The sequence below is a fragment of the Dromaius novaehollandiae genome, chromosome 10 (assembly GCF_036370855.1).
Source record: "Dromaius novaehollandiae isolate bDroNov1 chromosome 10, bDroNov1.hap1, whole genome shotgun sequence".
In the NCBI taxonomy this organism is placed as follows: domain Eukaryota; kingdom Metazoa; phylum Chordata; class Aves; order Casuariiformes; family Dromaiidae; genus Dromaius; species Dromaius novaehollandiae.
In genome coordinates this window covers 23,241,378-23,256,786 of record NC_088107.1, presented here as the reverse complement: position 1 = coordinate 23,256,786, position 15,409 = coordinate 23,241,378, and the positions used below count along the sequence as shown (strand labels likewise).

Genomic DNA, 15,409 nt, shown 5'->3' with positions numbered 1-15,409 from the left:
CAGCCCACAGCCCCACCTCGCTCCCAGGCCCACGCAGTCAGAGAGGCACTAAGAACTGCTGACACAACCTGCTAGTTTTGCTGTTTTGGGGCACTTTCAGCAGAGTCAGCACAGCTGGACGGGGATGGAAGGAGGCCGAGATCTTGCTAAACTCGTGACTTGACCCAGCTCCCCAGCAATCCTCCCACCTCCCTAGCTGGGACATCACTGCTGGCCTGCCAGGCCGATCACAAAACCCCCACTGAGGCCGGCAGCTCGGACTGCCCCCTTTGCCATCGGCAGGGCTGCCTGGCCTGCGAGGGATGTCCAGGCAAGCAGACCAGATGGGCATCAGCGAAATCCACAAAGCTCCCAGGCTGGACCTCCGACAATCCCTGCAGTGACACCGGTGTGGGCCACCTCCTCCCCCTCGCTGATACCAAGGCACAAGGGCTTTGCACAGATCTGAGGCTCAGCGCCCAAGAAGCAGCCCGGCTCCCTGCCCCGGACACGTATGAGCCAAGCACAGGTCACCGCAAGAGGGAGGATGCCCAAGACTCACTCCTGAAGAGCAAAGTCCCCCAGGCAACGGCATCTCTCATCTCTCACTCAGCACATGTCCTCCAACTTGAGTCACAGGACACGGAAGGGATGGGACTCGGCTCTGGCACAGAGGTTACGTTAAGCACAGTATTCGCCCCATGCACGCAGCATCATGCTGCGGCTTCTCTCCCCGGGGGAGATGCCCTGGGCTGACTGACGATGGCCCAAGCCGGCTTGCCACGGTGCAGGTATTGCAGGCCCGGGCAGGGGAGGTGAGGTGGAAGCAGGTTTGGAAACAGGCCAGAGCTGCTTTCCACCAAGATAAGGACAGAATCGCACTACCCCTGCCATGCTCATCACTTGCCCCCTAGGTCATAGGAGCTTTTGCACAGCCAGGCCATTTCAAAGCACACAGGAGCACTAGGCAACAGCCACCTCTCTGCATTGGCTCTGCTGCAATCGCCAAGGTCATAAACACAGACACAAGGCTTGGCACAACCCAAAGCAGGATTTCACCCCTTTATGGAAATAGAGGGGGGTTTAAACCCTTTTGCTAAGTTGCCTACATTTTCCCAAGCTCTCCCATTGCTGTAGGACAGGGACACTGGGCTGGGCAATCAGCTGGGATCTCTATATGGCAAAATATGATTTAAGCCAGCGTAGCTCTGAAGCCCGGCACCGAAGCAGATGCAGCCAAGGTCTCTGGAAACGTGTGCAGCAAACCCGCCCAGCAGCCCTCAGAACCTTTTTCGCTGTAACACATTACAACGCCGTCAATCGTCACCATCGTGCATCCAACCGCCCGGGATGACGCTGATGACGCTGCCACCTGTTCTGCCGCCTCTGGGTCAGACAGTGAGCGGGTTCCTGCCTGAATCATAGCACTGCAAACGTGCACAGCTCATTCGCTTTCCTGGCTCCCTCCCTCTCCAAACAGAGTTCATCATTTCCCCTACATCCAGGCTTTATTCTTTCTTCCTTCCTTCCTTTCAGCATAGACAGAACAGATTACAGCCCTGACTGCAGCACGTCACCGTTTCTGCTGCAATCCGACCGGGATTGGCTCCGATAGCACACGGAAAAGCCGCTTTAACGATGCTGAGTCACAATCCGGCCATGCAGCAGGGTCACCGGGGACTCAGCTGCTACACCTTCGCGGCAAGCCCACACCTCCGGGCAACGAGCCGAGGCCGGGCGCCAGCGCTGACTAACCCTGCGATCGCAGCTCGTGCGCTCCGGGCTCCCGCTCGTCACCTCGCTTTTGGGAATGTCTGAACCGTCTCGACTCGGTGACATCCATCTCTCTTCCGCCCCTGCTTTCCCGGCGTGCGCAGGATGCGTGACCAACAACCTAGCTCAGGCAGCTAGACTGCTCTCCTTTAGGGCAGGGTCTGTAACGTGGAAGTCAAGCCTGCTGCCTTAGTCACCTAGTTTGGGATCCAATCTCCCGAGTCCCGGTCCCAGACCTGATGTCACCCTGCAGCGTCACTCGTTTCATATTTCCCCCACACGAGACACGGAAGCCGATCCGGGAATTTCCCTGCCCTGGGAGCAGGCAGACGGCTCCCTGGCGGCTCCGGACACCGGAGCCCCTCCAGGAGCAACGTGGGGCGTCACCGCGCCCACGCAGAGGGACAGTCACCTGAGCAGGCAGCACAGGGCTGCCACCAACGCTGTTTGTCCCTGGCAGGGAAGGGGCTGAAACACACTGCTTCCAAAGAGCTGCACTATTTCTTCCCATCTCCGTGACTGAGGCTGGCAAGAAGCCAAACTGCAGTTTTAGATGATCTATAAATTCCCAGGTTGAGACGTTTCTGCAGGAGCAAGCATGGCTGTGGGTGGCTGCTGGGATCACCAAGGGATTAGGTTCTCCTTTCCCCCCATGACATTGCCCAAAGGGAGCAGCAACGTGGCAAGAGGAAACCAGAGCTCCTCGCGTGATGGTCAGCTGGGCTGAGGAGGTGCCACCTCGTGCTCCCCAGGCCTTTTGCACATTCCCTGCTCACCCGTAAGCCATCCCATTCCCAGGGGATTAACACCTGATATCAGCCTGATGTGCTTCTGGGATTTGGCCCTTCCACTGGTGACGAGGGGTCTTAGGGAAATGCTTTGCCTCTAGACGAGGTGAGCCAGAAGGGACACTCTACGGCAGTTTTGTTCCGACCTGCCATGGAGTAATTGGAGGGCTGTGAGCTGCATGGTCTCTACACCACCAGCCAATGTGACTCACCGAAAATGATACACTTTTGCCTGAGGGGTTTCTGGGAAAGGGGGAGAAGGCAAAAGACTGTGGGAAACCACTTCCTTCCCACTGCTCACTGAAAAACCTGGCCCATCGTTCCCTGCTCTCCTCGGCTTACATGGCCAGCGAGCTGCTAAGGCCCCGCGAGGCAGGCGAGGGCTGCACTCCTACCGCCACCCTTCCAGCTAGGGAAGCAGAGGCTCAGGAAGGCTGAAGGATCGCCCGGCTGGGAACGTCACAGCAGGACAGGGACTACAGGTCAGGCTTACGAGAGCTTCGGCATACGCTCTACCACTGGGCTATCTATCGTCTTTTACCCAGCAAGGGAAACTAGCCCAGAGAAGCAATGTGCTCTGCTGAAGTGAGATGGGGAGACAGAGAGAAGTTCCACCTCTCTTTTTTTCCCCCCATTCCCTGCTCGGAGGATGCAAGGCCCCGTAGGCATACATAGGTACAGAGATGAAAGCGCATCTCGGTCGCAGTGAATTGGTTCCAGTGCTCCCCTTCTCCACACGGCTCCAAGGACATTTTTCAATGTACGAGACAGCCCTGCACCCTCTCAATTCAATCGAGGCTCCAACATTAAGTCATTTCTCAAAGAAAGCAAGATGGAAAGAACGTACCTAATAAAGCCCAATCCCCGAGAGATTTCCATTCCAAACTCCTAAGAGCCGACCTCCCTCCAGAGTCCTTCTGGGGCCAAACATCTTCCTGGCCCCCTTTCACTCCCTCCCTGTCCCCCACCTGTTCAGCTTAGCAAGAGGTAGAGTGGGTGATGGCAGATGGGGGGCTGATGTTCGCCTGGCCGGGAGCCGGTGCTGATCACCCCGTTGGCTGGTCCATCTCCGAAGGGGTTTGCTCTGCCTGCCTTTCCCTCCAGGTCTCTCCTCTCCCCAGCTGCTCATGTTTTTGGGATGCTTGGAGGGACTCCTTGCCTCCTCCCCAAAGCTCCTCTCTGGTGTTAGACTGCAGGGAGATGAAAGACTCCAGAGCCACTGGGTAGTGACAGTAGAAATCAAGCAGCCAGAAACAGAGCTAAAAACGTCTCTTGCTGAAGTAGCACAAGACACAGACACACGTGCTTCCTGCTCCCTGAAGCACTCCATGGCCTCCTAGGGAACACGCAACTCCCTGCCATTGAGACACCTCCACCCATCTCCCACGCAGGGCGGCTGCTGTCTGTCTGGCCTCCACGAGACCAGGGGACCAAACACCGCTACGCTCATTTCTAGCATTGACCGCTGGAGTCCAAGAGTGGCCACCAGCTGCAACTAGATCCTCTGGAAAGGGTGAGGACCTGGAAAGGCATCAGATGAAACAAGCTGCGTTGTAGGCATCAGTCATTTCCTACGGATTTTGTAACTGTCTGACACCATCTGGGACGGGGAAGGGCGCTGGCTAGCCAGACAGGTAGTGCGCTGAAGCCAGCGCGCGCCACCTTTGTTTTAGCCGGACGCTCCCACACATTCCCTGCATCCCAAGAGCACACGTGTGCCTAGAAAGGAGAGAGCAGACAAATGGTTTCCCGGTGAAGGCAAAGTGCTTTCTTACCAGCCTGAGGGGTAGCAGCCCTGACCATGCTCTTCCCACGCTCGTCACCCTATATGAAACGCTGCAATTTGGTTTCCGAAAGCAGCACAACTCAGAGCAAGGGCCGGGGCCACATGCTGCTGTCGTGATAAGAGGGGCTGGCACCGGGGGACATAGTGCTCTGCCTCAGCCACACCGCAGCAGCTCCCCGGCGTGGGGGGAGAGAAATCACATTAACCATTGGGAACATAACACATTGGGAACCCCAAAAAGTCAGCTCACACCTTGAAGCTGGCTGGGGCAGGGGACATTGGGGGGCCACGCAGCCTTGAACCAAGGGAAGGCAAGTGCAAGAAAAGGCAAGGTGGCTTGTGCCCAGGAGACCACAAAAGGGTCAATGAATGCATGGGAGACTGCTGCTGCCCCCAAAAGATAGGTGGGAAAGCACAGAGCGGGGACATGCAGCGGGGAAGCCTATGTTACTCCAACCCAGGCCTGACTGCCTTATGCATTTCACTCCTCTTTTTTATTTTAATTTTGTAGCGAGTCAGTGACAGGTTTCATCTGTTCGGTATTTCTCATTCTGTCTCTCCCCCAAGACAGTTTGGAGATAGGCAGCATTTAATAATCTGCCAAGAGACCTCACGCTATCTCTTCTCACATCCCTCCCCAACTGTTTCCGACTCCCTCTGAGCCAGTGAAGTCACCTTCCCTGCGCTGCCACCCTTGCTGCACCCCTCGGAGGCAGGAGCAGGGCTGTGCTGTTATACCAGTAACAGCTACCTCCTCTCTGCAGCGGGACCTTTCCACCCCTCTGCCAAGCTACGTTCCCGGCCACATCCATATGCTGCTGCCGGTATTTTGTTTGGCTTCTCCCCCAACCACTCCTAAAGAGCCTGCAATCATGGGATGTTCATGGGGCAGCTTTCTGCTGCCCTCGGGAGAGCCGCTGCCATCAATAGGAAAATGCTCCGGAGCAGAGGAAACAATTCAGCCCGCATTATCGGGGATAGATGGCCAAGTGCTTTGTTCCTGCAAAAGCTCTTCGCCCGTGTGCAACCCAACGTGCCCAGGAGGGCTGTGCTTGCACACACAAAGCCTCGAGCCCACAAAGCACAGCCTAACTAGACAAATACGCTTTCTCGGAATTGCACTAAAGGAGGCAAACATTCAGGCCGATTAATGAATTCCACTCTATTTCTGGTAAGTCCCAGGGCAGCTTGGCAGCAGCAGCCAGCTCAAGGGGCTGAACTAGGGCAGGAAGAGAGAAACATCCCAGTTTGATAATCCAGCTGCTTGGGCACGAGCACGTCTCTTCAAAAGCACCTCTGTGAGCTGCTCAACCAATACTCTCTCTTGCTAGGGGCCTTCCAGCTCGAGCCGGAGCAGGCAGCAGTCCCAAACGCTCATTAACCAAGCAATGAAAGGGAAAAGACCCCTAACCTGCGGCTGGAAGAAACAAGCCTCGATTCAAAGCTTCTGCCGTCAGCCAGGACTTCATGAACCAGGGCAACAACACAAGGCCCCTTTTAGCGCTCTGAAGGCTTGAATCAGAGCGCTTTGCGCTCCATGAAAGACGGGTCTCTCCTATTTAAACAAAAGGCGAGCATGTGACAGGTACTGCAGTGTTTGCTGTGCTCAGGCAGTGGGAAGGGCATGCGAGCGCATTACCAGCCGCCCCCCTCCCCTCCCCGAGGAAATTCTGCGGCACCGAAGCCTGTGCCACTGCAAGACGGGCCCGAGCAGCGGCCTCCGGTCACACGGGCGCCTGGGGAGCAGCCGCTCGCAGGGGCCGTCCTCCGGCAGGTACGCTCTCCCTGCCAGCCTCGGAGCCAAGCCGCCGACTGCGCCCTACGGACTGTGGGAACTAAATTTAGAGCCAGGTTTTGTTACGTCCCAAGAGCCGCTCTCTGTAATAACAGTGCCGAGCCGCGCTGCGTTCCTGCTGGGAGCTGGGGAACTTGGGCCTGTGATTACGGCGTTTCATTATACGGTCACTGGAACGACTGCAGCACAACAAAAGGATGCTTTTAGCAATATAGCTGCTATCTGGAGATATAGCTGTCCCTCTCCTCAGTTTCCAAAGACTGATTTATCATAAAAAGCCTTCCAGGCTAAAAATCGCCCTGAGCACCCCTATGCACACGCGCCAGCAAAACAGCCACTTTACCTTTCAGCTTAATTGGCAGCCATCTCTCATGTCCCTGGCTGCCAGTCACCAGCCCCACCGCCCGCAGCAACGAGAGCTCCCCTTTCTGCTGCCTGCCCCTTCTCCCAGCCCAGACTCCTTCCCCCGGGTGAGGTTAGCGAGCGTGTGGGCTGCCCGGTGCCATGTGGAGCCTGCCCAGCCTCGGCAGGGGTTTAAAGGGATAGTTTAAAGAGAGACCTGTGGCTCTCGAGTGAGGATGACATTTCAGTTCCCTACAGAAAACAGACAGGATTACACACGCAGCAAAGGGACTTTCTTGCTAGATTTGGAAGGGTCCTGTCGTGCTCTTTGCAACCCTCCTACCTGCTGCTCTAGGCTTCCTACTCCTGCAATGAATGTCACCTGGTTCTCAGCCCTGCTCAGGAAGCCAAGCAGCCTTTCGGTTTGTGCTGGAGAAGGCCATGTAGCTGTTCATTGCATCCCCTTTCTGTTCGCTCGACCTCCATCAGTGGGAACACGCAATATCCACTCTTCTCACTTCCCTCTTCAGCTGAAGAGCTGCATTAGTCAGACTTGGAAACCCAAGCCACCGAGTTACAGGCAGTCATCTGAATCCAAACATTCAGATCAGACTTTCCAAGGCTTGCAAAGCACTGCCCATGGTATGAGCAAACCTCTGGCCACAGTTGTTGTGGTCGGTCCAACAGCAGGTTTTGGCTGGAACTATCCATGCATTCACCAAGGAAACTCCTAGAGCTCCCTAAACCTGTGATGCCTGCTCCTCTTTCCATCCCAGTACAAACAGGGCCAGGGAAGGAAAACACTTCAGTGGGTAATTAGATGATGAAGCCATAGCTGCAGGAGGCAGCTGAGGCCAGTTCAGCAGGGTCCTGGAGAGGAGACTGGATATTTATAGAACTAAAGATCCAGAAGTGCCATTAATGGCAATATTAGGTTTATTAGAAGGGACATGAAAGCTCTTGCTCCAAACTTGAGCTGCTCTGTAATTACTAGAGTTCTGGGTGAGGTGATGCTTCTGCATCCGCCTCTTGTGGCACCTTTATAGTATTTCTCTGTAGCATCAGACAGAGCCTACTACGCCGGGTGGAGCCGCGGATTGAAAGGCAAAGTACTGAGAAGGGTACAGGAACAGGAGGAACAAGTCCTATTCTTGGGGCAACCAGGAATAGCTACACAGCAAGGACATAGCTCAATAGGAGAGCACCGACTGCAAAACAAGCAATTTCCTGCTTCCAACTCAAGTTCCAGCCCAACAGAGCCCTTTTTCTGGAAACAAACTTCTTTAAAAAGCATCCTGTATTCAGGCTTGGATTTAATTTATCCTGCCTTAAGGCACCAAGAGGGACTACATCACCTACATAAAATCTTCCCAGCCTCATTTTCTGCAATTAAACTGCAATGCTGAACATGAAGCTGCGACAGAGCTGGAGCTGGGCAGTGAGACAGTGCTTTGAATTATGCCTCTCTTTCCCAGCTCCGGGCACTTCAGTGAAGCAGCCGCAACTCTTATTAGTTCTCCCATGTCTGTTGTTTTTGTGTCGCGCTCTTGCAACAGGAGGTGGGTGTGATTCACTTGCTTGGTTTGTTTGGTTTGTTTTTCTTTTTCAATCTGTGCAGAGCAAAAAATATTTTGAACCAACATTTTATGATACCAGCATCTTCCACTCTGTGAAAATGAGCCGTCTGCAGAAAATAGCATTGCTGGGAAAGTGAGAAGCTTTCTCCTGTAAATGCTTATCCTCTGAGAGCTACATGTGAAACTCTGTCCTCCAAGACTTTTCACACCCTTGGGGCCACGGGTCCTGAGTAAAGGGTGCCACTGTCACCGAGGAACAAAAGCTGGCAGTAGCACCACACCCTCTCCCCTTGCCTCCGCTCCCCACCAGTATGAATTCAGCCCCATCTCTTGCCAGCTCTTCTCTCTCTTGCTAGCTAAATGCAGCACCACTGCATCAGCGGGCACGGAGAGCTCCTCTAAGAGCTCCGACAGCGCTGGTGGGGATGAGGCAGCGGCACTTGGAGATGCTTGCTGGCACCGTTTCTCCCAGGGCCAAGGAGAGGTGGCTGGCTTGGCAAAGCCCAGGAGCTGCTGCGGCAGCGTGGGCATTTTCCAGGAATTGTCATTTGACCCCCCCTCCCGACCTTGCACAGGCTACAGCCAGTTTGCCCAGACGAGGCAACCAAGGGTCAAGCGTATAATCTTTCTTTTCCCCCGCAGGACCTGCTCATCTCCAGCAAACTACGTATCAACTCAGAACCAGGTAACGAAACAGTCAGACTCCATCCTAACCCAAGGTGCGAATGCACCGGGCGTTTGTAAAAATTACTCCTGTACTGCACCAAAGGCCGGGCTGACAGTTCACCCCAGGCTATAAGAGCAGGCTGAGCCAGCCCTCGGGCTTCTCACCACCCTCGCTGCACTCCTCTGCTCTCCTGATGCTCGGTGACTTTCTGGTCAGGAGACAGCCAGCCTGGGATGCCATCCCTCCTGCTCCACACACAGTCCGTTATCTCCCTGCTCCATCACCCGGACGGCTCTGCCCAGCCCCAAGTCACAGCGGTCTCCACCTCTACAGCCAGAGCAAAAGAGTAAACAGCACCTGCTGCGACCGGGAAACGCTCCGCGTGGGATCTGAACACACCTTTTCAAAGCAAAGCCCAGCTGACCACTGCTTAGCTAGAAAAACACAAAGAAGCAGGGGGAGAGAGGAAATTAGAAGGAAAGATAAGCGAGAGCACAGCACACAAGGCTGATACGCTTTGCTCTGTGCCAGTGCAGGCTGCTATGGCTAAACTCGCTCCCACTCTGAAAATCACAGCAGATAGGGAACTTGTCACCTACAGGCTTCCTTCATTAGGACACCGGGAAGGGTAATAACCAGAGCAGACCCCCCAGGCCATCTGCATGCCAGCCCAGCTGTGAAGGGGAAGATGGCGAAGTTCTTGTCGGGAAAAAGGACCTTAAGCATATTAGGTTTGACCGGAGGTCAGCAGCTGAGCTCAGCCCTTTGCAGAGCGCTGCTTTTCTCCAAGAGGAAGAAACCCTGCAGAGTCAGCCGTGCTTGCAGTAACTGCTTACCTAGCTGTAGCCACAAGCCAACCACCTGTGCGAGGCCCTGCTCACCGGGAGAGCTCCAGGGAGCCTGCAAGCCGTCCCTGGCACTAAGTGGTCTCAGGTGCAGGCTGATCTGGGCTGGCTGCTCTGGAAAGGCATGCCTCTCCCTCACCCCGTCCCGCACAGCGCTACAGCAGCGGGGCGGCAAGATAAAAGCAGAATAACGGCCTCATCCAAAGCCTCGGAGCTGCACTTGCACTGCGTTCAAAGACCGACAGCGGCAGATCTGCAGCACACTTCGTCCCAGATGCCCACAGCGCTGGCCCAACAAAGTCCGCAGAGGTTAAACGCGGGCAGCTCCGAACACCGAGGGAAGCCAGCTTGCTGCTTTGTGTTCAGATCCGAGCTCTGAGCCCTGACACCAAGCCAGCAACATCGTTTTCTGCTGACGGCTGTGCGTCTCACCTAACCTATCCCTTGCTAAGGAAACTGGACACCTAGGGAAAGCGGGCCAAAGCCACAGAGCGGTCAGGGCCTCTGGCTGCGGGGCCAGGGCTCTCCTCCCAGCTCGGGAGGGATGCTCGAGAGCTCTGCAGGGGCTGCAAGCGCAAAGGGCGGCTGCAGAAGCAGCATTTGCTTGTGCCGATCTCCTCCCCTCCCCAAGAGTCACAGCCTGGCACCTGGGGAGGGACCCCGGACACACACGGACACAAGCGCACCCTTCTCTTTTGGGGAGGGCTGGGCTCAGGCCAGCACCAGGAGGGAATTTCTCTGTTGGTCTCCAGGGCTGCAGCGTCTCTAGGTGCCTTTGCGGCTGTCTAGGTGTCTTTGCGGAGGCTGCCCTACCTGGTTTGAGCAACGGGCTGTGGCGCGTAAGAAATTTAATGAGGTGAGGAGCTGCCAGCCCCTGCAGAGCCCTGGGCCGAGGCCAGTGCCGCACCGCCGCTCGGCACGCACAGCGAACCCGGCCCAGGCCGAGCCCGGCCCAGCAGCAGGCAGAGCGCAAAGGCTGCCTCACGGCCAGCCACGCTCAAGGCTGCATTCGAACTAGCGACCTTGGAGGCAGCCGTGCTGCCCCAGGGCTGCCCGCCCGCTCCGGCATTCACGGCCACGCAGGTGACCACGGCAAGGAGCCCAGCGGCTGCTCTTCCGTCCGTGTCCCAGCCCCCAGGACCAGGATTCAGCCTGGAGACCAAGCCCTGCACACCATCACCCCACGGCGAGGGTCTAGCCCCTACACAAGGCGGGCGCAAACAGCAGCGCCGTGCTGACTTGCAGGTTATCCACACTAAAGACACCGTACTGGCCTGTCGCCGCATCTGGAGCATCAGCGAAGGACTTTCTGCCACCTGCCGCATCCCCTTTCCCCCTCTGTCCTACTTCTTCGTCCCCCTCCAGTGCCTCCTCTCCTCCCACCGCCACGCTCCATCCTAGCCCACCCTCCTCCTCGCTCGGTGAGGACCCGTTTCCTAAAGGATAGAGGTGACACGGAGCAAGACGCAATCTGTTAGATAGGAAGCATGACTAACTCTTAATGCGAGCACAGCACATACTCGCCTCTGCTAACACCCCAGCTGAAATCCCTTTGGGCCCGTGTCCCAGCTACGCTTTTTTAATTTTAAAAAACAGAGGAAGAGAGATGAGCCCAAGCTGATCCCTTTGCAGGGAAGTGCGCTAGCACTAATTGGCTTCAGTATTTCTCGGCGGCAGATCCTCACCGCGTTTAACGCTGGGAAAGCCACCAGGTGACACAGCTGGGCCAGACGACGATACCCTGCGTGCATGCCACAGCCAGGAAGAGGTGTCACGGAAACCCAACCACTTGAGCCTGCTCTTCCCCGTGGCTTCGCTCTGGGACGGACATTTCCACCCACAGCAGACATCCGCAAGCAGACTTTTCCCCCCCCCTCCTCACTCCTAAACGGGGCAGGGGAAAATCCTGCCGAGAAAGGCGTGAGCCCCGCAGCTCTGCCCGGTCTCGAGCTGCTTCAGCTGCCAGCGGCTAGAGTGCAGGACGCGAGGCCCCGCGCAGCCTCCGCTGCCCTTTGTGCGCCTCGTCGCACAGAAGCCACCTCCGGGCCACGTGCCCGGCGCCCTGCCCGGCGCCGCTGGCCTTTCCTTCCAGGAGCGTCGGGGCCGAAAGAGCTCCTGGCAGAACAGCAGCACGCGGCGCCGAATAAACCGCTGCAAATTCCCGTCCTCTGAAGTTCTCGACAAACGGGAAACACAGAGGGGCCGTTGTGCTGCAGAGCGGCGCGAGATCCCCAGCTCTGCCCAGCGCCGGGTTACACAAACACCAGAACCGCCGGGGACAAGACGGGGTCTTTTGTGAAATCCTCCCTGCAGGGCATTAGTCCACAAGCTCGGAAGACACATGATAACGCTAGGGAACGTTAGCCTGCTCTTGGCTGCGCTCCGCAGACGCAGGGCATACGCTTCCTCCTCGAGAACAGCTCTTTGTTCAGTTTCTGGTGAGACTGTATCTGATCACAAGCCTTTACAGTTGTGTATATTCTCTCACAGAGGTCATCTGTAAATATTTAATAACACAACTCATTTGCAACCAAGTACACCAGATTAATAAGAAAATTAACTGCTTGATGCAAATATACTGCATTTCTCCCTGCGAGCTAGAGGAAATGGTTACCGTGCCTGTTCCAGGACATGGGCTTGTCAACGGTCTTTAATATCCCCAGCCTGTGGGAAACTGTTGCCACAATATATAGGAGTGAAGGACTTGTCAAGGCAGGAGATCTAAAAAATCAAATTTAAAAAACCCGAGGTGCTTGAAAACCCCTTCTGAGACCACGGGCGTTTCAGCTCGCTTTAAACGAGCGCCAGAAGTCTGCCCAAAGAGACAAAAGAAAAGAATGAGACCAACTCCGCTCAAAAGACCTGGCAGGCGGGAGAGAGGCACCGCGCCGCCAGCCGCGCGCTGCCAGTGCACCTCGAGGCTGCGCTCCGCCTCCCGCGGCCGCCCGCTCGCCGGCACCTACCTTGCGGAGCCGCGATGATCCTGGGGTTCACCTTGGAGCGCCCCGCGGCCCACAGGCCCAGCTGGCTGGCCCACAGGGCCACGAAGAGGGCAACCGGCGACCTCCCGCCCATTTCTACTTATTCGGAGAGCAGAGACCGGGACACTGCGAGCCTGACAGCTGCATTTCTCCTCTTACACGAGCAGTAGGCTGGACCCGGGCCAGCCAATAAGTGGAAGCAAGGGAGGGACTAAATGCTTGCTTTCTTCGTCAGCTGCACATTCGTAAGATGCCCCTAGCAGAAAATGGGCCAGCCTCACTGGGCTTCTTAAAAACCGGTGCTTTGCAAAGTGGCTCTTTTCATTCGCCTCCTGATCTTCAGCAATGTGTGCTCTCAGGCTTTGCAAGATATTTCTGTCCTCCTCTTTTTTTTTTCTCTCTCTCTCTTTCCTGGAAGTGAAAGGTGGGAGCCTGACACTTTGTTTGCCTTCAGGCTCCTTTGAGAAAAATTGCAGCTGGCCCAAGGCTTGCAATAAACTTATCAGACAGCTAAGAGACTTGTAGTAGAAATATTAAGGCTGATACAAATGAAGTAAAAATGCAAATGTGTGTGTGTGTGACAGAGAGCGAGCGAGCGAGCATGAGAGTCAGTGCACACAAGCAGCAACAGCAGACCAAGGGTGCAAAGACTGGCCTGGGTTGCTAGCGAAGGACACTGTTCCCAGTTGCTTAAATTGAGGGATGTGTCAAGCACAAAAAGCTGCGCTCTGATAGCGCCCCAGCAAGGACAGCTGGCTTATGAAAGACCATGCCTCTAACATCAGGAGGAGGCAGCACGGCTGCAGCGTAGCTCCCCACCAGCCTTTCTCCCGCTAGTGCTACAAGGAGGTCACAGCAATGGGCCACTCCTAACAATACAAAAGATTTGCCCAAAAATTCATTTGTCTTCACGAGTCAAGAAGAACACCAGAGACACGATGGGGACTTGACGGCCGGCGTCCCTCGTCCTCTGTGTTGCACAACAATGATCCTGGCACATACATCTCATATGTCATATGTTTGTGAGCACGTGAATAAGCAAAATCTGAGAGTGTGAATGCATAAAATCTGTTTACTTCGAGATACAGCAAACAAATATCCCTTTCCGTAAGATCTCACACTGACTTTCGTCATGCTAACGCCCTCTGGAATGACGAGATGCTTGGTGGGGCGCAGCTCACCGGCTCACGGGACTGGCCAGCCACCAGGGCTGTGCTGCGACCTTTGGAAAGTCACTGCGTTTTGCCAGACCTCCATTCCCCATCAGGAGGCCAGCGAGGGCTGACAGTCTTTGTGAAGCGCTGAGAGATTCGTTAATGAGGAGAGCAGGGCTTTACTTGCAGAAAAGCGAGGTCAGACGTGACCAGAATAGGAGAGCCCCACAGGGAACTCACAAGGACGTGAGAGACGCAGCTGCGCTCTCTTTCAAGTCAGTACTGAAGCTAGACCCGGGACTGCTCCGCTCCTGAAGGAGATGAACAGTGGCAGTTTACGGGGACATTTTGGAGGAAGCAAAAGATTAATAAGCCAGCTAATTGTCAATTTTAAATACTCACGGGAATTTCCCACCAACTCCAAGCATGCAGTTTCATCTCTCTCTTTAACCAAATAGCCATTTGGGTAATTACAGTATGACAGCATACAGATCAACTCTGGTTTTCCACTTTTGGACATGGTGATTCTCAGATTAGCCTTGAGCCGCATTGCTGCTCACCTTTAAGCAACTGTCCATTTCACCCCAGAAGTTACTGCTTTTCTCTGCCTGTCCATTGATCCCGGAGGTATCCAAACCCACTGCCACTTGCTTTCTTGTGTCAGAGAAGGCTGGAAAATGCGCGTGTAATTCATTAAGGCTCTTTCACACAGTCAGGAGTGAAAGAGAAGCAGGAGGGTACCATTTGCAAATTAACAGCCTAAGCCAAACAACCTGTGCTGGTTCCTTAATAAACACGATGACTTAACAATTTGCATCCACCAAAATTTGGGCTATGCAAATGGAAGTTGCATACGTTATTACCTGCTTTCTCTCTTATGACCTGATGCGGTTTTTCTTTCACATGTGTCATATAACTACAGTTGTACAGCACCAAGTCACCATCCAAATGGGACTAGCATCACTGGCAGCCTGTACCAGCAAGACCACAGCCAGGCCTGGATAAATGGAAAAGATCAGCAAAGACAACTGATGGAGCAGGCACCTTTCTGAGGATATTTCATTTAACCTACTCCAGGATGGACAAAGACAGGCACAGCCTCAATCCAGCTGAACTGGGCAACTTCACAACTACGTGATGCTGTAAGAGGATGTGCATATAGCTATTTCTAATCCCTCCCCTGCTCTTTATCTTCAACCCAGCTGAGCCCAAATGTAGAAGACAAACAAGAACAAGTCTGCAAGCATCTGTTTAAAAAGCTGTCTCCCTGGAGGACCTGCTGTTCCTCCAAGCCTCCCCAGACCACCCTTCTTCCCCTTGGGAAACATTCACAGGGAAAACAGGAGGATTTTCTACATTTGTGTAATATTTCTGGCCCCGTAATAGCCTGATCAGAACTACCAGACAGGACCCTTCACCAGGTGTCCGCCAAGATAGGAAAGGGGTATGCAGACAGATCATATGGAGAAGGGGGTGCATGAGCCCTGTGTGCTTAAAGGGGCTGACAGTCTGGGTAAGATATGGGGGTCAAGGGACTGTCCTCACCCACACTGTGCAATGAATGGGGAAAACAGCCTCTCCCTGAGCCCAGGCTGCCCTGAACGGGCAGGGCTGCCCTGCATATACAGAGGCAGATAAAGCAGCATGGTGCAATGCTGTCCTTAGGAGACTTGATCAAGGAGCAGGCCAGCTTGCAGACTTAGTACTCAAGGAGCACAGAGT

General features: G+C 54.9%; 1 protein-coding gene across 2 annotated transcripts in view; it reads right to left on the bottom strand.

Annotated features, from left to right (window-relative positions):
- The window catches only part of SEMA7A (semaphorin 7A (JohnMiltonHagen blood group)), a 30,524-nt gene extending 17,800 nt beyond the window's left edge, over positions 1-12,724 (bottom strand). The window contains exon 1 of one of the 2 annotated variants that reach the window (XM_026115896.2): positions 12,516-12,724. In XM_026115896.2, the coding sequence (XP_025971681.2) occupies positions 12,516-12,627 (112 nt within the window). In that variant the 5' untranslated portion in view covers positions 12,628-12,724. The remainder of the gene's footprint in view (positions 1-12,515) is intronic. The other variant, XM_026115890.2, reaches the window with a different exon arrangement.
- Between the last annotated feature and the right edge of the window lie 2,685 nt (positions 12,725-15,409).